This window comes from Heloderma suspectum, chromosome 5 (assembly GCF_057233095.1).
Source record: "Heloderma suspectum isolate Gila_16-S chromosome 5, 16-S_ref, whole genome shotgun sequence".
NCBI lineage: Eukaryota > Metazoa > Chordata > Lepidosauria > Squamata > Helodermatidae > Heloderma > Heloderma suspectum.
Genome location: NC_139462.1, coordinates 51,520,169 through 51,545,225, shown reverse-complemented (window position 1 = coordinate 51,545,225; position 25,057 = coordinate 51,520,169). Strand labels below are relative to the sequence as shown.

General features: G+C 40.9%; 1 protein-coding gene across 22 annotated transcripts in view; it reads right to left on the bottom strand.

Moving 5' to 3' along the window:
* The window catches only part of LOC146343887 (UPF0462 protein C4orf33-like), a 110,611-nt gene that overhangs the window by 13,046 nt on the left and 72,508 nt on the right, over positions 1-25,057 (bottom strand). For 5 of the 22 annotated variants that reach the window (XM_084856046.1, XM_084856047.1, XM_084856045.1 and 2 more), the window contains 5 exons: positions 22,795-22,853; positions 22,512-22,692; positions 17,706-17,766; positions 16,052-16,390; positions 8,024-12,854 (listed from right to left, as the gene is read on the bottom strand). In XM_084856046.1, the coding sequence (XP_084712172.1) occupies positions 12,749-12,854; positions 16,052-16,390; positions 17,706-17,766; positions 22,512-22,692 (687 nt within the window). In that variant the 5' untranslated portion in view covers positions 22,795-22,853 and the 3' untranslated portion in view covers positions 8,024-12,748. Of the gene's footprint in view, positions 1-8,023; positions 12,855-16,051; positions 16,391-17,705; positions 17,767-22,511; positions 22,693-22,794; positions 22,854-25,057 lie in introns of those variants that run through there. The other 17 variants (XM_084856053.1, XM_084856051.1, XM_084856049.1 and 14 more) reach the window with 12 other exon arrangements.

Below are 25,057 nucleotides of genomic sequence, written 5' to 3'. Positions count from 1 at the left end.
ATTGTGAAAGCACAAGAAAGTGTGATTTCCTCTTGTGTATTTGTGATATTCCACTATAGCACAGTGCCACCTAGAGATTATGTAGCAGAAAAGCAGGAAAGGAAACACTCCTCATGTAATGCTCGGATAGCAATTCTGCGAGGAAACCAAAAGTAGATATAGCAGATTAACAGCTGATTAACAGCCTCATGTAGAAAAGCTTTTAAATCTGGATTCAATCCTGTGGGTAGCACAAACATTGGTTTTATGTGATTTTTTAATTGAGCCCAAATGTCTGAAGGCTTTTAAAAGCAGACAGGCATAAAAAGAAAAAGGGGTTTCCAGTAAAAAGTGTTGGGACTCTATCCACAGTGCTATTCACACAAGAAAAATCCACCCCACCATTTTTACAAATTGTGCTGTAATTATCTTTTGCAGGTTCACTGCTTTGAGCTATGAATGGGGAAAACCAGGCATGAAACTAGTACAGCAGAAAGAGAAATGGTCCATTCCCTGGCTCCTTTTTCTCAACAAGAATGGGGTGGGGGAGCAAGAGAATGGTATGTCATACAAAGGAGGGAAAGGAGCTGGGGAAAAGGATGCTTCCAAACTTAGGGCTCTAGTGTTACCAATCAAAAGGCACCGTGTGCAGCTATTCTGTCTTTCCTTCATTTTGTTGTTTTTTCTAGTGAGATAAAAGACAGAAAAAGCAGTAGGAAAATACAGGAGAGTTACAAACGGAAGAGAGTCATCTCCACCACCACCCTGCCACAAAATTCTGCGAATAAGGCAGACCAATTGCATAATAAAAAATTCATCTGGAAGCATCCTAGGTCAAGAAAGTCAGTAAAGGAAAACTTCAAATATTTCAGGAAGCATTTGGTAAGATGCAGATATAAATCTAGTGGATAAATCATCTTTTGGATTGAACTGGAATATTAAATAATGGCTTGAGGTCTAACTCAACATGGAACTTAATGGTTCTTCTGGAATTTATGAAAAGAAAATCACAAAATAGTGCACTGAATTGTGCTATAAGTTATAGCTGCTTGAGAAAATTGTATTTAAAAGAGTGATGAGGAAAAATACTTGGTAGACAGATGTATGGATCTTCCTGCAAATGTGATCTATTCTTTAAACAGAACAAAAAACAATAAAAATCTTACTTTAAAAGACACAAAAAGAGAGAACCACATCATTTCTCACAGCTCCAACCCCAAACCAATGAGGTTACTCCTTGCCGCACTTATAACTTAAACCAGGCTCTTTAGTAAATAATAATTCATCCCCTACACACTTTAACAATCTCACTGCTGAAACAGTAGGATTTGTTTTGTCCCCCCACTCGAAACACGAGGTTGCTTATACTGAAATGGCTCATAACTATCCCTTACCTTACAATAGGGTATAAAGCCTCTGCTTTATCTTAAATAAAAATCATTATCTAAGAAAAAAGGAAAATCAAATATATGCATTAAACAAACATGAAGCTAAGCCTCTCTCAAATTGGTCAACATAGGAAGACACAGAAATAAAGCAAAGTTATGCACTACCTGCTTAGTACGAAGTGATGCACAAGCTTAATAAGGCATGTAGCTATAAAGGTTACAGCAATTAAAAACTTCATTTCTGAAAGCTATCAGGCAATATAAAGTTCACCACACATTATATACCGCAGCTACACTAAAGGAGACAAAGAGTCATTTGGGATTTTGAGGTCTTTACTTTCAAACAGAGGTAATTAATACCACTTGCTAGCCTTGACAAGGTTTTTAATAATTATGTTTTAACCAGTGGGCTATTATTATTATCATAAGTTAGGGGAATAATGTAATTTTGATATTTTAAATGTACACCCCATCACTGCAGTAATAAATGCTTAAAAATATGGGATTGGATCCAGACTTAACCTCTATTCAGGCATTATAAATGTGAGTAGGCAAAACGCACGGGAGGGAGTGTGCTAGACCCACCCCACCCCCTCCATTATTGCTTTCATCAGCCTCTATTCATGGAGCAGAGCCAGTGTCAAGGGTAGGCATAGGCTCAAGCTACATTTTATTTTATTTATTAAATTTATCAATCGTCCATCTGGCTGGTCACCCAGCCACTCTGGGCAATGTACAACATATAATAAAACCGTTTAAAACAATAAAATTCTACAATAAAAACATTTTCTAAAATACCCTAACCCACCCCAAATGCCTGCCTGAACAACCACGTTTTTAATGCACGGCAAAAGCTCATTAAAGAGGGGGCATGACGGAGTTCCTTAGGGAGGGAGTTCCACAGAGTGGGGGCTACCACAGAAAAGGCCCTCTCCCTCATCCCCACCAGTCTAGCTGTCCTGGCTGATGGGACAGAGAGAAGGCCATCCGAGGCTGATCTTGTTAAGCGGCCTGTCTGGTGTTGCTGGAGGTGCTCCTTAAGACATTGAAACGGAATGAGAAGTGCTTTCTGGTTTATTCGGATTATTGGCTTTTGTCCATCAGCGGCACATGAAGCAAGGAAAGTAGAGTATACACCACCTAAAAACCCGCTTTCACAAGTCACACAAGAGCACCTTAAACCACTTTGGGGTTTGGGTGGTTTAAAGTGCTCTTGTGTGACTTGATGATAAAGTGCTCTTGTGTGACTCGATGACCAGTTGAAGTGAACGTCATCAACCGCAGGGATGCTGCTCAGCGAATGCGGCTTGTTCTCTGCCCTGTCTATGCTCCTGCTACTGGCTGCCCACTCTCCTTCCCCTGTGTGAATAAACTGCCATGACTTATTTCCAACTAGGCATGTTTAGCCAACACCTCCCCTCACATGCTCCCTCTCTCAGGGGAAATTGGGGTGAATTAAAGTACTTGAATTAAATTGCTGTGGACATGTGGACAGACAGACAGGCTTCCCTTTCCCCCCTCCCCCCCCCGTTCTCCACACTCCCATGCTTTGTTAAGTCAATAGGAGACACCAAGTTACTTCCGCCCCTGTTCCCCTTTCCATGTGCAGTCAAGTGAAATGGATGAGAATGAGAGGGAGGTGGGGATGATTTCTTTTTGAGCTCGTAGAAATGCAGTCCCGCCCTCCTGTATATGCGCATTTTCGAACCATCAGCTCTTAAAATCAATAAAGCTCTGTGTACCTGCGCATCTCCATTTTTTTGCCCTCTGATCTCCCAGCACAGCTTTGAATCAATAGGCCTCCCCACCCCACTTGCGTGCAATGGAGGGGTTACCTCTGAGTAGACATGCAAACATCCTCCCTCGGTGCCCATAAGCCCGTGTGAAGCAATGCAATGGTGTGCAACAACATTCCTCCGCAAAAGCGATACTGTGAATGCAAACGGTCCTGGCAGGATTAGGGGTCATTTGGGGGCCATCAGCTCTTAAAATCAATAAAGCTCTGCATACCTGAGAATCAGGAAGCAGGGAGAGGAGGGACGTTGCAGGAATTTATAACTACGATGCTGCGTGGAGTTTTTTTTTGTTTTTATGGAGGGAACCCAAAAGTAACCTGCTGACCTTCTTAGCAGTAAGCCTCATTGAAAAAATGTGATTCACTTCTGAGTAGACATGGTTATCCATGCCAGCTAGTTGTTCCTTGAGGCAAATAAATTAAAAAGGGGAACCAACCTTATTCATATTCTAAGGTATGCAGATAGGGAAATAGCATTCTCAAACTCCCGATAGGGAGAAGCCAAAAAGGTTAACTCCTTCCATTCCTTCCCTCTCCCGCTGTTTGAGGCTTGCTCTCTGCCACTCTCCCCCCCTCCCCCCCGCAGTGAACTGCAAAAGGGGACAAGTTACTTCCAAGTAGGGATGCATAGTTTTAAAATGGCAGGCTTGAGGCTTACTTTCCACCGTTCCCACCCAATGAATATTATAACTACAGGCAGAGGAATTCTCCCAACTCCTCTGCTCCTGTACTCGGCAAAGTGCACCTTGAAGTTACTTCCAGGTAGCCATGACCCGCATCCACCCCCACCAATTTCCCTTCCGCCAATTTCCCTTCCGCCAATCAGCACTGCTCCAGCAGCCTGCAGTTCAGCTCACACAGACCCCGAAAGTGCTGTGATGGGATAATCCACCAGAAAAGCAGTTTCAGAAACACCAGATTTTAGAGCTAGAAACAGCGCGCTAGCTACAGAGAACAGCATACGTCATCTGACACTATCAATTTCGGGATGCAGTAGAACGAGTGTAAAAGCCCTGTGTAGATCTGGCCCTGGTTAGGCTTCTGCTGAAGGCCAACACCCCAGCAGGGGTCCACCAACAAGAACCCTTTGTACTTGCTCCTCCTCTTCACCACTGCAACTGGCTTGTTTACTTGCCTCTTGCTCTGGTCCAAACAACAGTGGTGGCAGTGGTGCTGGTGAGGAGCAGCAGCAGTAGATGCCACTGCCTACTTTCTCACTGCCTCTGCACATGTCATGCAAACAAACGGTGGCAATGATGAGAGCGAATGAGGAGTAAGAGCGGCTGGTGACAATGGTGGGGAGAAGGTCAACTCACTGATGGAGGGGCCCCGTTTTGGGTGTCTTGCCCCAAAGTCCTCAAAAACCCGGAGATGGCACTGTCATGGAGGACAATTTTCTGAAGAGGAAAGCCTCCTCTATCCATGAAGGTTCTCCATCTGATTCAGAACACTAATTTTCCATCATTTAAAATCATGTGGAGAGCATCCACAAAAACAGAAAGCTCTCTTCTTCAGAACACTCTCCATGAGCATAGGGCAACAGATACATGTGAGGAGGATGGTGGACTACCATGCTTCCTTTCCTGTGTTTAGTCTATTCAGATTTATAATGCCTGAATAGGGCTTTAGTTCCACTGATTTCAATGGGTCAACTGAAAGTATGACTAAGTCTGGGTCCAACCTACCATCTATAACCCTAAGGACTGCATGGAAGAAATATGCACAGGTGCTCCAGGCTTTTTTTAAGAGTCTTCCCTAAGAGAACCTGGTATTATTAAAATAAGTTTCACAAAGAATTTAAAGTAGCTCGTGCGAGTCAAGAAATAAACAAAGCTACAAGCAAGCAAGCCAGAGGTTGGAAGTCCAAAGAAAGGCTTGACTTACACCTGCCTCTCTTCCTATGTGGTCCTTGGACTTGTGGTTACATTAACCATTCTGTTTATTCCATTCATCTGAGACACAAAATGTTGCCATAGATAATTGTTTCCTCCAAAATCAAGGGTTGGATCATGGGAGAAACAGTTCTGGAGCAATTCAAGAAAATGAAATACTTTCCTGATGTGGATGTGAATGAGATTCCCCCCCCCCCCTATCACTGTTTGTTCAATATACTGTGACCTAGAGAAAATGTGCTCAAGAACAGAGAGGTCAAGATTCTGGCAGTAGCAACAACAGGATAAACTGAAGCCCCAAGGTAGGGGGTTCCTGGATATTTTGGGCTAGGGAAAAAGCAGGAACTGAAGATAATGTTAAAATACAGTGGCAGTCCCAAGAGGAATGATTTTAGGTTTCCTTATCTTATGACAATGTATGTATTTTATTATTTTATTTTTGTCTTATTTGGAATTGTTGTATTTTATGGTTTTTGTGATTTTATAATAAATCACCTTGATCACTCATTGAATCGGAGAGCAATTCATTGAATTAATTGTTGGAGAGCTGTATCTTATATTTCTCAGCTCTAAGAAAAATAAAAATGCTGTCTGGAGCTATGCTGGCTAGGGCTGATGGAAGGTGTAGTCCAAAACACCTGGAGGGCCACAAGTTACCCACCCCTGATTTATAACCTACTTTTCAGTTGGGATTCTCAAAGCTGAATACAAACAATAAAGCTTTAAAAACACAACAGAGAATGGACAAATACACACTAAATCAGCATTAAAACAACCAACTATGAAAACCTGCATTCTTAAAGTCCCATATATATTGTTCTGTGGTGGGAAGCTGGTTTCAGAATTTAGTGGCCACCAGAGAAAAACATCACTTGGCAGTTAGATCACTAACCCTTATGGCCTAGGAAGGCACTTTCCTCCAGCTATACTGGGCCGGATTTTAAAGGGGGTTAAACAGTATCAATATGAACTTGAGCACACTGTGGGAGAGAGCGGAGGACAAGAAGGCCTGGCGTGCTATGGTCCATGGGGTCACGAAGAGTCGGACACGACTTAACGACTGAACACCTACAAACAGTATCAATACCAAGCCTGAAATGGAGTGACAACCAGTGATGTTAATTTAAGGTAGGCACCATACATTCCGTGTGCCATATAAATGCCATATATTTGTTTGGCTGTCAGATTCTGAACTAGTTGCCATTTCCAAACAGCTTTCAAATGGCAAATCTGCCAAAACTGATAAAACATGCTGCCCGTCATTACCTAGTCTGGCAATCTGGAAGGAGTCATGAATCTAGGAGTACTTCCAAGCTACAAAACTGATCTTTCAGGGAAAAGTGCAGCCCCATTCAAGACAGGCATTTCTACCATTTCACTGGGACTAGGCAACCCCCATGAGCCACTGTATCACATCTTGACTGAGTTGACATTTATTCACTTTCATAAAGTCCATTTCTGACTCTAGACAATGCAGCTACAGGTGTGTTTGACCAACACCTGTAGAATGGCTAGGATTAATATTTAAATCTCAAGAAGACAGATCTGAAGATTTGAATCCTAGAAGGAAAGCTCTAGAAACATTAGCCCAAGCATACAATGGCAATTGTAACAAAAAAATCTTATGGCACCTTAAAAACAAGCAAGAATCTTGTGGCACTTTACAGACAAATTTATTCTGGCCTAAGGTTGTGTGAATATGGGCCGCGGTGGCTTAGTGGTTAAGACACTGAACTGCAGACCAGAAGGTCGGCAGGACAGCAGTTCGAGACCCAAGTGCTGCGTGACAGAGTGAGCTCCCGTCTTCAGTCCCAGCTCCTGCCAACCTAGCAGTTCGAAAGCAAGAAATTGCAAGTAGATAAATAGGTACCACTTCAGCGGGCAAGGTAACAGCGTTCCGTGCACCTCGGTGCTCAGTCATGCCGGCCACATGACCACAGAAGCGTCTTCCAACAGCGCTGGCTCTTCGGCTTAGAAATGGAGATGAACACCACACCCTAGAGTCGGACACGACTGGTTGGGGACACCTTTTTTTTAAGGTTGTGTGAATAGACCTCTTCATCCAATGCCTACTTCATGCACTGGATGAAGTGGCGTCTAGTCTATGAAAACATATGTCCAAATAAATTTCTTTGTCTTTAAGATGCCACAAGCCTTATTTGTTTTTGTTACAATAGACTAACATGGCAACCCTCTGGAAATGTCAATTGTGCAAGCTCGTCATCAGCCTAATATTTCTGCAGAATTACTGGTTAAAATAGTTATCTACCATCTAAATGAAAGACAGAAGACAAAGGTACTTCTGGAGGTGGAATGAAACATTCTTAGACCATATTTCAAATGGCAGTTTTACAAACTTGGAAGTGGCATTATATCAGCTCAAGTTTGCTATCTGTGATAACCCAAAGAGCTCAATGACTTTCTGAAACTAAAACCATCTCTGTCTTTGTTACCAAAACTGTAAACAGTATTTCAGAACATTCATACTGAAGAAGGAAAAATGTATTTGAAGTGCTTCAGGACATAACAGGGAGCAGCCATTTAAATGTCTCCTTTCCAAACTTATGACAGAACATAGATTCCTAAAACTGACTGAAGAGCATTACCTATAGAACATAAACCCAATATGCTCTGTAGGTAATGTAGTACAGTATTGGAACTAAAAGATCTTTGCCCCATTCATTTCTCTACGTTAAAGCTTCCAAAATCTAAGAAGCTTGACATTAACTGGCTTGGAAAAAAGGATGGTAAGGGGAGACATGCTAGTGGTGTACAAAATTATGCATGGTGTAGAGAATGTGGATAGGGAGACTTTTTTCTTGCTCTTACATAATACTAGAACCTGAGGTCATCCCATGAAGCTGATTGGTGGAAGACTCAGGACAGATAAAATGTACTTCTTCATACAGCATAGTTAAAACTATGGAATTCGCTGGCACAGGCTGTAGTGATGGCCATCAACCTGGATGGATTTAAAAAGGGGTTAGGCATATTCCTGGAGAAATCTATCAATGGCTACTAGTCCTGATGGTTATATGCTACCTCCTGTACCAGAGGCAGTAAGCCTATGTACACTAGTTGCTGGGGAACATGGGCAGGAGAGTGCTGTTGCACTCATGCCCTGCTTGTGGTTTCCTGGTTGGCCACTGTATAAACAGAATATTGGACTAGATGGACCCTTGGCCTGATCCAGCATGGCTCTTATGTTTTAGATCAAGATTCTATATACAGTCAAAAGCACCACTACTTTTTTGTATAGCAGACATTAAGCCAATGGTGGGCAAGGTCCAGGGGAGTTATGCAGCATTGTGGCAGCAGCAAAAAGGGCCTATTTAGCTTTGTTTTAAAGTTAAACAGGCCCCTATTGCCACTGAGTTTCAGAGGTAAACTGCTGCAGGTTTTTTGCTGCCACCACAGCAAATTCAGTGGTACTGGTGCAGGGGTAATAGGGGCCACCCTTGTGTGAGATACTTGAAATGGCTCTTGTCTTTATACCCAAGTACACCACGCAATGGAATTTTTTCTATTTTATACTTTCTTACTTACATTGCTATATCACCCAACAGCCAAGATTCTGTACTCTAGCACATATGTTACTGGCACTCTATCCATTATTGATTCAGCAATATTTTAATAGGCGTCCTGTATCTTCAAACAGATTCAGAAATTTTATTTTGAGCTCTTGTCATGACAGGCATGCTTGCATTTCCTACCGTAGCAGAACTTTAGATGGCAGCTTTGGTTGACCCCAGATTCAACCTAAGCATCTCTGAAAATTGGGCTGAAGCATTTTTTTGTGAGCAGAGTCCTTATTTACAGAAGGCAGATCCTGAATCCAACAACATATGTTGTTGTTCAGTCGTGTCCGACTCTTCGTGACCCCATGGACCATAGCACGCCAGGCTTTCCTGTCCTGTGCTCTCTCCCAGAGTGTGCTCAAGTTCATATTCATTGCATCAGTGATGCTATCTAGCCATCTCATCCTCTGCCGTCCCCTTCTCCTTTTGCCTTCAGTCTTTCCCAGCATCAGGGTCTTTTCCAGAGAGTTTTCTCTTCGCATTAGGTGGCCAAAATATTGGAGCTTCAGCTTCAGGATCTGTCCTTCCAATGAGCACTCAGGGTTTATTTCCTCTAGGACTGAATGATTTGACCTCCTTGCAGTCCAGGGCACTCGTAAGAGTCTTCTCCAGCACTACATTTCGAAAGCATTAATTCTTCGGCGCTCAGCCTTCCTTATAGTCCAGCTCTCACAGCCATACGTCACTACTGGGAAAACCATAGGTTTGATTAGACAGACCTTTGTCGGCAAGGTGATGTCTCTGCTTCTTACTATGCTGTCTAGGTTTGCCATAGCTTTCCTCCCAAGGAGCAAGCGTCTTTTAATTTCATGGCTACAGTCACCGTCTGCGGTGATCTTGGAGCCCAAGAAAGTAAAATCTGTCACTGCTTCCATTTCTTCCCCTTCTATATGCCAGGAAGTGATGGGGCCAGATGCCATGATCTGAGTTTTTTTAATGTTGAGTTTAAACCAGCTTTTGCACTCTCCTCACACATAAATGACTACTAACAATCCTTCACATATTTCTGGTAGAAGAAAGACTACTGCAATAGGTATACAGTTCTTATACCTTAATTTTTGTGAACCGCCCAGAGATCTTCAGCTATTGGGTGGTATAGAAATGAAATAAAGTATCAATTTGGGATGACAATTTAAACAAGCCTCAATACCGCCCTCTTATGGTCTCTGAACAGTGGCTAGGAATATTGAATTACTGCAATAGCCTCTTTTCTTCTTTGATAGCATGGACCCATATCTTCTATTTATTTTAGCAGAAAGAACAAGCATAATGACTTGTTTTGCAGCAATTTGTACCTTCTCTAGTAGTGGTGCTTCCTGTGTTTGTGTGCTGTAGTGCCACTGCTAGACACGTGAATTTTAGCTCCATCCACAGGAGGCCCTTCTTTGCAGCCCTACACTTTCCACCATACACCAAATAATTCCACAAGTTCTCCAGATAGGTATGAATAGCATTACAAGAGGATCTGTGGTGACTGAGGTGCACAACATTTTAGGCAATGGCATATACAAAGACACTATAATGGAGCTGTATTTAACCAAACACCTCCAATAACTTTTTGTTCAGATTTTATTCCATTGCCTAGAGTGATAAATGCAATTTATTTTCAGAAAATGAAGGGAGTATTTAAACTTTATTCACTTTACATCTACGTATAATGGGAAGAGATGACAGAAAACCACCTGAATCAATGTTGTTGGATCATTATTCTTTCACACAAGGTATAATCAGTTTAGCGTGAGAAAGGAAAACCTATTTGGTACATACAGTAAACAAAGAACACAGCTTAGCTCACAATATATAGGTCAGTAATTAATGGTTTACAGGTTAAATACATTTTGACAATGCCCATTTTTTAAAATAGAACAGGTTTTTTATGGAAATCACATTTGTTTGCTTATGTCAAGTTGACAGGCCAAAAGATTTTCCATGAAGACAAGGTTGTCAATACTTCAAACCTTGGCTTCCACTGAAAAAGTGTCTGTTTACTGAAGGTTCAAGAAGCAATACAAGTGACAGAGCAACAAATATATTGCACAGCTAGTTCAGGAGGTGTCACTGAAAATGAAAGAATTACATGTTCAAGTTGGTAAGAGCAGAATGTTTAAAATCCAACGATAGTCTAGCAGGTACACCAGACTGGGAGAGACTTAGTTCAAGTAGCATCAGTCACTGATTTTCTTAGACACAGTTTGATTACATCTCCACTTCACATCCATTAGAATACAGAAGTGTGGCTTCAGGAAAAAGGTTTCTTCCACCTCATTTACTGTAGAAGCAACGATAGTTATCAGAAAGCATACTATAATGGATACAAATTGGAAATTCAAATCAATGAAGGTGAGAATGAAATACATTCAGACAGTGTCCAAGGATACAGGAACAGGTAGGATCCTTCCATTTTTCCTCTTTTTTTGGTATTCTTCCATCTTTGGCATTCCTTAAAAGTAATTGTTGAAGCATTCAGGCACCTATGATCCTCAAAGCCTGATGTTTGCTACAGAGATGGCCTGTGAAGGAAATTAGTATAGATGTGCCTGCAATACACATTGGCTTAGCTTAGAACAACAACAACCAACAGGTAACAGCTTACTGGGAAATTCTCTGGAGAAAAACCCAGGAACAGACGGCACAACCCAATACTGCCACTGAGCCTCTGCTCTCTCTCTTGTGTCTGAAGGACCCACCACAAGCATAACAGGAAGACAGTGCTTCCTAAAGCAATCCTGGAAACAAGCCTTAACGCTCGTTTCCAGAACAGAGCAGGTTAGGGGAGCTCCCTTTTGCGAGCTCCGTTGACCTTCCGATTCTGAAAACTAGCATTTCAGCTCATTTCCCATTGTTTTTGGAAATGTGTTTATTTCTACATTTAATGTGATTTAAATGTGGAAATAAAGGCACAGCCAATTGTTCCTTTATGACACAGAGTGGAGACTGGAGTGAACACATATGCTGCAAAGGCCTTTGCAGGATGCAAGAACTGTATTGTCCCTATCATTAGCAAAGGCCAGGACACCCAGTATCTGGCACAAGGGGCAAATTTTGCCAAACTGCAACAGTTAGTAGAGATAATTTATGTTCCATAGAACTGAGGTAGGATACCAGTTGCTGGGGAACATGAGAGGGAGGGTGCTATTGCTTTCATGTCCTACTTGTTGGCTTCCCATGGCCCCTGTGTGAACAGAATGCTGGGCTACATAGGCCTTTTGTCTGATCCAGCATGGCTCTTACGCTCTTAACTCATAGTACACTGCCTAATATCGGGCACACAGTTGGGGAGGTTTGCAAAACCTGTTACCTCTAATATAGCAGCAGGTTTACCCACCCCAACAAGGTACCCAGGTGCAGACTTTTCTGCTTAAGAGATCTGCATTCCTCCTTTCAATAAGGAGTAAGGAAAGGAAAGAAACAGCAGGATCAATTACCCATTAAAAGTTCAGAAGAATAAAGTCATCTTCAACTGACACCAAAGCTAAAGTAGGCACCACCCAAAAGTCTCTGGCGAGAATATTCTATATCTGAGAAAGCCACCCCAAAAGCCCGCTCTCACATTGTCACCCACCTTACCTCTGAAGGCAGGGGCACTTTAAGCAGGGCCTCTGCTACAGATCTTAAAGAGTCCATATGGAAGCATGGGTACCTTCATATACCCTGGCCCCAAGCTGTATAAGGTTTTACAGCCAGCCATTCAACTTCCCCAGCGAAATGGTTATCAGCCAAGAAGGACAAAGGACAAGCAAATATGTGGTAGGCTGCATGCAACTTATGAGTTTATACTGTAACACAGAAATCAAAAGAATGCTGCAATTATATGCACACCTGCTATGAAAAGTACAATTGAGGGGAAGCAAGACCCGTCCCCCATCCCAGATGTTGGTGAGAGATATTTTCATACACAAGAACATATGCTCATGTATGGCTTATAGTGTATAATCAAAACTATTAAAGCTACTAGAATGTTTCATATTTTAAGAAAGCAACTTGAGTCTTGCCCTTAAGTCACCAGTCTTTTATTTAATCTATTGTATGCTTACAAGTGCCACAACTCTGTAGATGCGATTTGTGTCTAACCACCTACTTCAAGCTATTTGGCAGTCTACTTTGTGTCCTTTTTATCTAATTGGTCTGCTTGCATGATGCCCACAGATCTGATATAGGCTGCTTCCAATCTTCTCCCGTTAAGAGTTTCAGGTTGAGACTTTTAAAATATTCAAGGCGATGGCTATGAGAGAAAGGAGCCAGTGTCAGATAGGTTAGGAACATTTACCCCTTTCTACTCCTGCTGGATTGGTATAAAGAATATTAAAAGTTTAGAAATACTACATTAGAAAACTAGGATAAATGTACTTTTCCTTACCACTCCAAGAAACTGCATCCTAGTTAATATGCCAACTACTTTTACATCCACATTATGAAATTAGTTTGGATAGTTACATCCCATGCCTTCTAACTTTTCATTCTGTCATTAATATTTGCCCCACAGGTCTTTGCACTCTTATTCTGGCATCTTGCAAAACTCTTGCAACAGCCTGCATAAAAGGCCTCTTAGCAAGCTTACTCTCATGACTAAATATATATGTTGTTCTCTACATCTTCCATAAAAGTGATATACTCTCATTTATTAGATACATTCTCATATTAAGCTTGAATCATTTTGATTCTAGCAAATACATTCGCTTGACATGCTGTAAATTTTCACTGTATTTTTCACTTCTGACCTCTGAGTTTACCATTGTTAACCTATGTAACAAATCACAAACAAGACTGAACTTTTTCCACCTAAACTCAGGAAAGATAACATACGGCTCATACAAGGAGTTTTAAAGAAGGATGGCTGGTTAGGTAGTAAAGATTATAGTGTTCATATTTTCTGCTTCTGACAAAAATGAGTTAAGATGAAATGAAATGTTTTGAGTGAATTTACTACAGTTCAGGGTTAAGAAAAGCATGCTCCTGAAAGAAAGGCATGCTCCTATGCACTGCACTCTTGAAAGACTGAGGGCTCTGAGATCAGAGCCCACCATCTATCCTGTACCCTGCCAGCAAGAGCTATATCCTATGGTCCCTGAGGTGCTCTCCCAGGCCTTATAGGATTGCTTTGTTAGAAAGATTTTTGAAATGTGTTTTGCTCATTACAATTAATTTGAATTTTTGTTTATGCTCTGTGTTCTCATAAAATATCTTATCATGAAAAGATTGATTGATATTTCAAAGTAAAAGCAGTGAAAGACAAAGCCTGTTTTTGGCGTTTGGTTCCTAAAAAATAATTTCTATGTACCTATACTTCAACACAGAACCTGCAAATTCTCAGATGACACTTTGCTTTGGGGAAATACAGTGTAATTCTTGGGCAGATTCATCACAATATAAGGAACAGTGTCATACTTCCTTGAAACAAGCAAGGCATTCAGAATATGCTCTATCAAATGCTATTCCAGACTGAGAATAAACTCTAGCCACTAACACACTCATACAGCAAGTGAGAGGCAGGCAGGTCGGACTAGAAGTTTTATGGCACAGCTATACATAGGGCACATTGGCAAGGTTATGTTTCAAACAGCCATCTCTTTAAAATTCCATTCCATTCATATATAAGGCTTTCTTCTGTCAGCAAACCAGACCCCAATAGTTCCCACGGTCTCAAAAAAGTGGACAGACAATTGGTTTTTAAAAATCATTAAGGAAATGTACAAGTTAATATTTTTACCCAGAAATGAAGCTAAGCCCATGTGATGCAAATCAGGTGACTGGAGTTGCAGAGCAGTTTGGCGAGGGGTTAAAAAGTGTGGACAGTGAAGGAACACTGTGATGCACAAATAGTTAGTTATTCCCCTTCCCTGGGTATAGTGAGTATGGGATACAGCAAGTCATTGCCCCCAAAACTATTCAAAATACGAGGGGAATGAAAGAAGAGTAAAATATTTTGCTATTGTTTACAACATCTTTCTGGCACACTTAAATTTTTGTTGCAAAAATACACCAATGCACATCTTGGTCTAACATACTATTAATTCAAGAAGTGTATAGATATATATTGTTGTACTAAGTTATCTTCCCAATGTTATGTTTCAAAATCTTTAGCAAAGTAGACTATGTGCAAGAGGAGAATTACCTTTAAATACTATTTTGCTTAATTCTTAAAGAGATGGGAGTACCAGACCACCTTACCTGTCTCCTGAGAAACCTGTACGAGGGCCAAGAAGCAACAGTAAGAATCACACATGGAACAACCGACTGGTTCAAAATTGGGAAAGGAGTACGACAAGGCTGCATATTGTCGCCCTGCTTATTTAACTTATATGCAGAGTACATCATGAGAAATGCTGGGTTGGATGAATCAGAGGTCGGAATTAAGATTGCCGGGAGAATTATCAACAACCTCAGATATGCAGATGATACCACCCTAATGGCAGAAAGCGAAGAGGATCTAAAGAGCCTCTTGTTGAGGGTGAAAGAGGAGAGTGCAAAAGCTGGTTTGAAACTCAACATGAAAAAAACGAAGATCATGGCATCTGGCCCCATCACTTCCTGGCATATGGAAGGGGAAGAAATGGAAGCAGTGGCAAATTTTATTTTCTTGGGCTCCAAGATCCCTGCAGACGGTGACTGTAGCCATGAAATTAAAAGACGCTTGCTCCTTGGGAGGAAAGCTATGGCAAACCTAGACAGCATAGTAAGAAGCAGACATCACCTTGCTGACAAAGGTCTGTCTAATCAAACCTATGGTTTTCCCAGTAGTAATGTATGGCTGTGAGAGCTGGACTATAAGGAAGGCTGAGCGCTGAAGAATTGATGCTTTTGAACTGTGGTGCTGGAGAAGACTCTTACGAGTCCCCTGGACTGCAAGGAGGTCCAATCAGTCCATCCTAAAGGAAATCAACCCTGAGTGCTCATTGGAAGGACAGATACTGAAGCTGAAGCTCCAATATTTTGGCCACCTAATGCGAAGAGAAAACTCTCTGGAAAAGACCCTGATGCTGGGAAAGACTGAAGGCAAAAGGAGAAGGGGACGGCAGAGGATGAGATGGCTAGATAGCATCACTGATGCAATGAATATGGACTTGAGCACGCTCTGGGAGAGAGCACAGGACAGGAAGGCCTGGCATGCTATGGTCCATGGGGTCACGAAGAGTCGGACATGACTGAACGACTGAAGAACAACAAGAACAATTTTGCTTAAGTTTCTATCATGAGCTGATATGTTTAATAAGATTACAATAAGCAGAATAAAAAGCATCCTTGCATGCATTCCTTAGCAGCAGAAGCTATACCACAATAACTTAGATCATGGCCCAGATTCTCCTGAGTCATCTTTGTCTTCTAACTTTACACTCAAAGTGAAGAGCAATAAAATATTCTCCCATTCTCACCAGCCTTTCAGTTGTCAAAAAAGAAAAACAGTAACACAGATATACTTACAAATCAGGTTTCTGTTCTTTCTGAATCTCATGTTGAAGTACAGGGTAGAGGGCTTCATATGTTCTATCCACCCCTGACCCATGAATTGCAAATGCATTAAATTTGTCAGTGGCTGGTGGAAAATAGCTCCAAGGCAGATGAGCTTTGCCATTCCATTTAGCACTTGTTCTTGACACTTCAAACATTAAAGGAAGCTCATGCTGTGTTAACAAACACAGATACATTTCAGTACTATAAGCAATCATGCATTTCGGGGTTGGGGGAGGGGAATCATATGGTTCACTTACTTTGCACACTTTCCGTCTGCCAGAAAGTAACAACACAAGATGCTGCCCATGCCTACAAAAACACAGTATATTCATAGCAGGAACACATTCACTAGTATATCTTCAAACCAGAGGATGAATACAGTTCTTAGATTAAAACTATGCTACTTAATAAAATGCAAACCATTTCTAAACAACTACCAGCTATGTAACTAAATGTGAAGAAATTAACTGCAGGGCTGCATTTGCTACATTCTGGCCCAGCCCACCAAATTAATATTTTTTATATATTATGTTTGTATATATTATAATTATTTACACAGACAAAATACTATGATATGCTTTTAGATGCACTAATAATTGTCCATTATCTTCACTGGTCCACCATCCTAACTGCAGCACTGCTCAAGCCCGTGGTTTTAGACACTTTTCTGATCTTGCCTCCCCCATGCCCACAGTCAACAATAAAAATGTACACTATTGTAAGTCTCAAACCTTAATCCAGTCTTTGACTCTGCTTACTCCGTACCATTTGTGCATATGACATTCACCTATTGTTATTTTGCTGCTATTGCAGCCACAAATGCAAGGTAGGATATGTAGGGTTCCCAGATTCAATTCAGAACTTTCATACAGTTTTAAAAGCAGTTGCAAATTCTCCTACCACTGCAGTATTGAGAGATGTAACACTTGCCAAAGTTTTTGCTTTCATGCTGCAGCTAGAAGCTAGTCCTGTCCCATTTTGAGCCTGGCAGCCATAGAACAAGAGACAGACTGAGAGTTTCTTCACTTAACTAAAGAAGCCAGACCTGGAAGCATTTTTGTCAGTTCCAGTTTAAGAGTTCCCCTTGCTGAAGAAGCCTAACTGAAGAAAAAAGGCAAATGCATACAGTTGCCCTTGCCACTGAAGATTATCTCTGCCTACTACCCAGCTGTTCTGCATGAATATCCAGATTACCTTTATAGCTCTGTTCCAAAGGTGAACTGCTAACATATATTTTCTTCTACTCACATTGCAGAACCAGCATTTGCTTTCTAAAGCAGGGGTAGAGAATCTGCGGCCCTTCCAGTATTACTGGAGTCCAACTCCCATCATCCCCAGGGATTGTGAGTTTTACTCCAAAAACATTTGGAAGGCCACAGGTCCCCACCCCTGTTCTAAAGTCACAGAACAATTCCAAGCAGACAGACACTATCAGGAGTGATACCAAAGAACTCTAGATACACGTCTCTGGTCCTAGATTCTGTTGTTCATCTGCACAGAACTGAAGGCACCCTAAGAACTTTAGCAATCTCCCAAAGTTAAGGTTGAACATCCAAGTATTTAAGCGACGTGACCACAATGGAAAACTGCAGAAGTTTAAACAGATTTTAAAATATTTACTTACGGACAGAGCTCCACTTCTAAGTACTGCTGAGTTTGGTCATTCAAGAAGAATGCTTCTACAACTAAAACCACACAAACCATTACTGCTTATTTCATTTTAAATAATTTTTATACTTGGCATTTGCAGGGCAATCTTATGCATTGTTACTCAGATGTAAGACCAACTGCATTCACTGGTTGTTACTCCCCACTGCATTTAGAATTACAGATGTAAGTTGCAATCCTATACCCACTTACCTGGAAAAAAGCCCCATTGAACCAATAGGGCTTCCTTCGTAGTAGACATGTATAGGATTCCACTATTAAAGCTTATTTTCTGCTTTAATTTTTCAGCAGCCCACAAACAATATATTTTCCATCAGGTGCTTCGAAAACACTTTGTAAATAGTTTATCATTACCATAACTTAGAACAGTAATTTTAACCATAGTATAAGATGGTGGGGAGAGATAATAGAATGATTCTTCCATCTAGGTAAGCTTGGAAACAGCTCTAGAAAAAAAACAGTTTTTCTAACTGGTATTAGCTGTCAATCAGGTAAGTGTAGCTTAGGGACTCATTATCAGAAGCCTGTGTAGGTGAAATTGAACAGAACTGAGCAATCACTAACCACACTAGCCCCAAGGAAAAGCCTTAAGTGCAAGAAAGTGATGCCATGAACTCCTAGAGCAATGGACTGAATATGAAACAACTTAGGGGGCAGAGAAGGAATTTCATCCATATGTATGGAAAAGCTACTCAGAAATCCTGCTGCTGCATTCCAATACAAAAGCGATGAACAAATCAGCTAGAAAGAATATATACTAAGGATGAAATGCAAATAGCTTCCATAAGATTATTTCTTCTTCATTTCAGCTAGGAAAGTATGAGGACTGAATACTCCATACTTCCTTCAAAAGCAGAAAAGAAAAAGCATAGGGAAAATTGTGCTCAACTTACACTCACACACTCCATTTAAGTTTTTTAAATGCATATTTTGTGCCTAGCAATAAAGACAACACAGTCCAATGAAGGAGCCCATAGTATACTCAAGTATGACTCCAGGCTCTCCCCTACAAAGTATGTGAATTTAGATGAATGTTTAAAAAAAAAAAAAAACACTGTACATATTTGTATTGGCAATTTAGGACACAATCCTATGGGTTGCACCCTTGTGAGACAGAAGCCTCTAAACTTGGAGGCTTCTGTGTATCCAACACCCTGCCAAGCTGCTGCCAACAGGGTGGGAGGAACAACAGAAGCAATTATTTATTTATTTGTTACATTTCTATACGGCCCAATAGCTGAAGCTATCTGGGCAGTTCACAAAAATTAAAACCACAAAATATAGCATAACATACAATTTAAGATCAATGATGGATCATTGATTTAAGATTTATGATGATCTTAAGGATTAAATCCTTAAGATCATCGTCAGCGGCCTTTCTCCGTGAGCCCCTGCCAAAGGAAGTGAGGCGGGTGGCTAGTAGGAAGAGGGCTTTTTCTGCTGCGCCACCCCGGCTCTGGAATGAGCTTCCTAGTGAGGTTCGCCTGGCACCTACATTGTATTCCTTTCGGCGCCAGGTGAAGACCTTTTTATTCTCCCAGGCATTTTGGCATTTCAGCTTTCTAAACTTTTAGCTTTGCTGTTTTAAATCTGTATTTTAAACTCCTGCACTGCTGCTAAGTTTTATTGTGGTTGTATTGTTATATTGTGGTTTTAATGTTCTATATATTTTAAATGGTTTTATTGTGTGCTGTTTGGTTTTAATTTTTGTGAACCGCCCAGAGAGCTTTGGCTATTGGGCGGTATAGAAATGAAATAAATAAAAAAAAAATAAAAAAAAATAAAATACAATAGCTTAAAACTACAGTATAAAAGTACAACCAGAGTAAAACCTAGCAGCAATATAGAGATTTAAAATGCAATAGTAGATTTAAAACAGAGCTAAAATACTGGAATGCTAAAATGCTTGGGAAAATAAAAAGGACTTTACCTGGCACCAGAAAGACTACAACGTAGGCACCAGGCAAACCTCTTTAGGAAGCTCATTCCACAGCTAGTGTGCCACAGCAGAAAAAGCCCTGGTAACCACCTGCCTCACTTTTTTTGGCAGCGCTCCCCCAGAGAAGGACCACTGAAGATGATCTTAGGATCGAGGCTGATACATATGGGAGATGATCCTTCTGATAACCTGGCTCCAAGCCATTTAAGGCTTTGAATGTTAATACCACCACTTTGAATTGGGCCCAGTAAGGGACTGGCAGCGAGTGCAGCTGGAAAAGTACTGTCATAAGACGATCACTTTGGCAAGTCCCTGTTAACAACCTCGGTGCCGGGGGGGGGGGGGGGTTGCTTCTCTGTCCTCCATGTTTTGCTTTTTTCTCTCTAGATGGGCCTCTGAATTTATCTACAGAAGGTGTGCTGGTGGTGGCGGCGGCAGGACTGGGACTGGAGAGGCCATAAGATTCCTTGTATCCTGGCCTCTCCTTCCCCCACCCACTGGCACACCCCTTTCTCACTCCTTTGACGTCACTTTTACGAGCCCAGGAAGCAGCCAGAGTGGTTCTTTCTGCAGCGGTTACGAGGAGGTGGAGGAGGGGGAGGGGATCAGATACTAGAGTCTTCTTCCGAGATCATAGAAGCATCTATGGCCTCAGAGGGGGAACTCCAAAGAATCCTATGATCCCAGGGATGCCCTCCCAGGAACACAGGATTGCTCTCTAAATTGCACTTGCTATGAACAATGTTATTTTGGCAACAACGTTGTGAGACTAAAAAGTTAAAACTTATGGAGCTTGTATGTAAGGTAAAAGAAAGCAATTCTGGTGGTGTAACCATGGTTTAAAATGGAGAAACCAAGTAGCCAAGAAGGTTTCTCATAAAATATATTCAAGGTAGTATTGGTAGCACAGAAAATCCTACATTCAAGTAGCGATATAACGGAAATCAGGGAAGTCATAATGAAGATCAGACTGTGATGGAGGGCATTTAACCTATTTTGACTTGGGGATAGATGGTAGAGGAGATCAGGGCAGCCTTGTCAGTAAGACTACAAAAGTTACTAGTCTACCAAAAACATTTTACTAGCCTGCCCACCCATACAAGCCTGTGTTTTTAGTATCTAGCTTATAAAAACAGAGAACCATGTTTCTAAGGCTTTTCTGTCTGGTTGCCTGATGCGAGACTTACTCATCACAGATACGAAACGGATGGCTATTCACAACACTGAGTTAAAATATTCATTTGAGGCACTTGATTTATTAATAGATACTTGGGGGGAAATACTCTGACTGAAGTTTGGAAGTCAGTGTGCTGATGTGATTGGAAATGGCAACTGTTCTAACTGAGCTATTGGAAGTCTCATTACAAGATAAACCATTTTAACTACATAAACCATTTTTAACTTTTGGTGCAAATTAATGTATCTGGAATGAAAGTTGGGAGGTTTAAATAGCAGCCAATGGTCTGCTTCCAGGGTTTCCAGTTTTATACTCTTGCCTCAGCCAAAGGCACAATTATTCATCACATGGAAAAGTGAAAATACAAACCTGACATGTGGATCTTGTGAAGGCCACAAAGCTGATCCACCAAAATCCAGATATCTAATGTTTTTGATAGGATATATATTTGCATATTCAGCCATTTTGTACATGACTATAGCATTTGAATATGCAACTACAGCAAGTTAGTTCAGTGGCAGCCCTTAATCACTGCCACATATAGCAAATGGCTAACTCTGTTTTATCTAACTAAGCCAATACTGTTTATAAGCAGCATGAGCTATAAATAGGCCATTACGATTAACATGTTTATAATAAACATATGTTATAGAACGTATCTGTACAACAATTTGCTAAACCATTTTCCTCTTTGGGGAAGGGACCTCTGCTTTTGTACAAGTCCCATATACACTGTTTGCTATGTACAATGATGATGATACTGTAGTTTTCTTAGCACCCTACTTCTCTTGGCTTTCTTACGCATAAGCTGAGATCATTTTTACAAGGAGTCTAGCATAAATGACAGTTGGGATTCAAATTTGAACAATTAGATACCGGTTTATCATAAAATCCCAAGACAGGCATACTAATATATTTCTTTATTTAGCACGCAGAACTGCAGGGAGGGTACAAAAACTGGACTTAGATTCCATGAAGCTTGCCTTTCTTTTGAGATAATCTAAAGTAGCATATTGAATATATAAATAGTATCTGATGTTTACAATATTTATTCCGGTCACATAACCCCTAATAACAAGCAATAAATAGCCTGGCAATTAAATGGAAATTATTCTTCTGCCCCACCATAATACATGCTGTAAACTAAAGGAAACAATGTTTAAACACGTTAATCTCCTAACCAGTCTTCATGCATTTATCCATTCAAACTTTGTGGAGCTGGTCTGATAGTCACAGGATCCTATTTACTAGTAATGACATTCTCTGGATGTGGAACTTTATTTAGCCAGAACAGCAGCACCCATGCAAAAGGAGGAGGTATCAGCAGCCTTGGGAGAGCCCTAAGGTTGTACAAAAAATGTTAGAAAAAAAATGTGGGGGACCAATCCAATGAGGACTGAGTATGCTAATGGCCATGGAATACCGAGTGTCTGTTGGGGGTGAAAAAATCGAATGCCGGAGAGGAAGGATGGAGTGGAGAATCTTGGAAGATAGTAAGACTAGCTGGCCAGGACCCTGAACACTCCACACAGCAGTGTTATGTTTCAGATCACACTTATTTAAAAAATAGTGAAATACTAACCTCTACACAAGAGTTGCTGCCAGACTATGCAAGATTTAAACTTCAAAAAAATTGTTTTACTTACCCTCATAGTCCCACAGCACATTGAATGGCTTTCCTGGTTTGCCAGGAGGAGCTGGAGGATCATTAAAAAATGGGGCACTCACTTCCATCAATATTCCTCCATTTTCATGTATCAGCCTGATCACTACTGGATCGTGAGACACTGGGAAGCTGTTCCATGTATGTTCAATTTTAAACTCCATCTAAGTATTGTACGATAAGCAAAAGTAATTATTTTAAATTTAAGGTAAATGACAAAAATACTTTTAAAAAATAATAATTAAAGTCAGATATTGTATAATTACCTGCCCTGAACTCTGCTGCAGTTTTTATTCACAAGACCCATTTCACTGGCATGTGGTCACTGAAAATAAATATCATTTACTTGCCTGTTATTAAAGATGAACATAATAACCTCCACATATTTCTAATACATTTTATTAAAAGCAGAGGAACTAAATCATACAAGTGTGCCAAATCTTATAGCTTCTCAATCAATATCATGATTTGCTCAAACTTCTGAAGAGCAAGATTAATGACACATACATACTTCCATGTGCTCAGTTTATAAGAAGACTTCTCATACTTCAAATAACCTCTAGAGCTGTTCCTTGAAAATGTGAAGCCACACAAAAGTTAATTATGTCACACATATGGAATAACAAAACACTGGAAAATGAAACATCAAGCTAATGAACAGAAAAATGTGGTACATATAACGTACTGTACCCATAGGCCAAAGAGTTCCATAGCTGAACTGTAACTTTTGTAACATTTTAGGATTGCCCAGTTACAATCAAAACATTTTAGAGTAGCACATTACTGCAAAAGAGACTTGCAAGTGAACATTAAATATTTTATTGGAACTTCCATTAAGAGGTTTGTTATTTAGCTATCACATGTTGCATAAGAATTAAATGTCTTGTTGGAATGCCATACCTTTTCCAATGGTCTTTGTACCTGTCTGTTCCTGCCTGTTTTCACCACAGGGTGTCCACAGTGATCACAACATTAACTTGTACAAATATGCAAATCAACTGTTACCCTCCCAATAAAGTTCCATTTCCACAGCAACATTTGTGCTGAACAAATGGCTTACTTCATGGATTAAACAAAATATGCAAGATTGCAGGGGATGTATTTTAACATTGTGGTAAAAAACAAATTTTAATTATAATCTTTAAAATCTACTTGTAATATCTTCTGCATAGATGCCTCTGAACATTACTGAGATGTTCAAACTGATACATACAGTAGTCTCTTCATGGATGCTGTGGTCCATCAACTTACTCCTCTGCACTGCAGCCTGCACTAGCTCCTTACAGCCTCCCATTCACCATTCCCATGGGCATTTTTAATATACCTAATGCACCCTTCTTGACCATCATCTCTGTATTCTCTGAATTCTGTGTTACTTACACTGCAGACCTTTGAAACAGAGAAGCCGTTTCAATGTTACAGTCTATAATAAAATACCCCTGATAGGTCAACAAGCAGAATACTCTCAAGGCAAGACAAATTATTCTTATCAACACACACATGGACCAGTATCAAAATCAGTAATCCAAAAGGTTGTATCCAATGTTAATCTAACCGAAGACCCACTCATTTCAGTGGGTCAGGGCCAGTGGCGCAATGGATAACACGTCTGACTACGGATCAGAAGATTCTAGGTTCGACTCCTGGCTGGCTTGGCTCTAATTTTAAGGTTCGTATAAGCAAAACTATGGTTTTCCCAGTAGTAACGTATGGCTGTGAGAGCTGGACTATAAGGAAGGCTGAGTGCCAAAGAATTGATGCTTTTGAACTGTGGTGCTGGAGAAGACTCTTACAAGTCCCCTGGACTGCAAGGAGGTCAAATCAGCCAATCCTAAAGGAAATCAACCCTGAGTGCTCATTGGAAGGACAGATACTGAAGCTGAAGCTCAAATATTTTGGCCACCTAATGCGAAGAGAAAACTCACTGGAAAAGACGCTGATGCTGGGAAAGATTGAAGGCAAAAGGAGAAGGGGACGGCAGAGGATGAGATGGCTAGATAGCACCACTGATGAAATGAATATGAACTTGAGCACACTCCGGGAGAGAGCGGAGGACAGGAAGGCCTGGCGTGCTATGGTCCATGGGGTCACGAAGAGTCGGACACGACTTAACGACGTAACAACAACAACTGTAAGTAGGTGTGACACTAGTTACAACCCACAGATAGATACCAGCACTACAAACAAGCAGCTGAAAACTGCAACACAATTATCCCAACAATTGCTAGAAAAGGCTATGGGGGTGGGGGCATTTTTACCCCACTAAAAATCATGTGCATCAGAATAAGGGCCACTGTCAGGGGGCAAGCTCTTGGGGAGCTGCCAAAGCCCCAAGGGCCTTCTATTGCTGTCCCCTTCAGCAGCAGCTATAACTGCTGGCAGTGATGATTGGGCCCCCTGGGAAGTTCCCCCCTGCCCCCATCATCATTGGTCTTATAGGCCCCTTCCAACCCTACCATTCTATGATTCTATGATTGCCAATGACTAGCCTACCTTCTAACTCTAGGTAGTGCAGTTGTGGGAATTGGA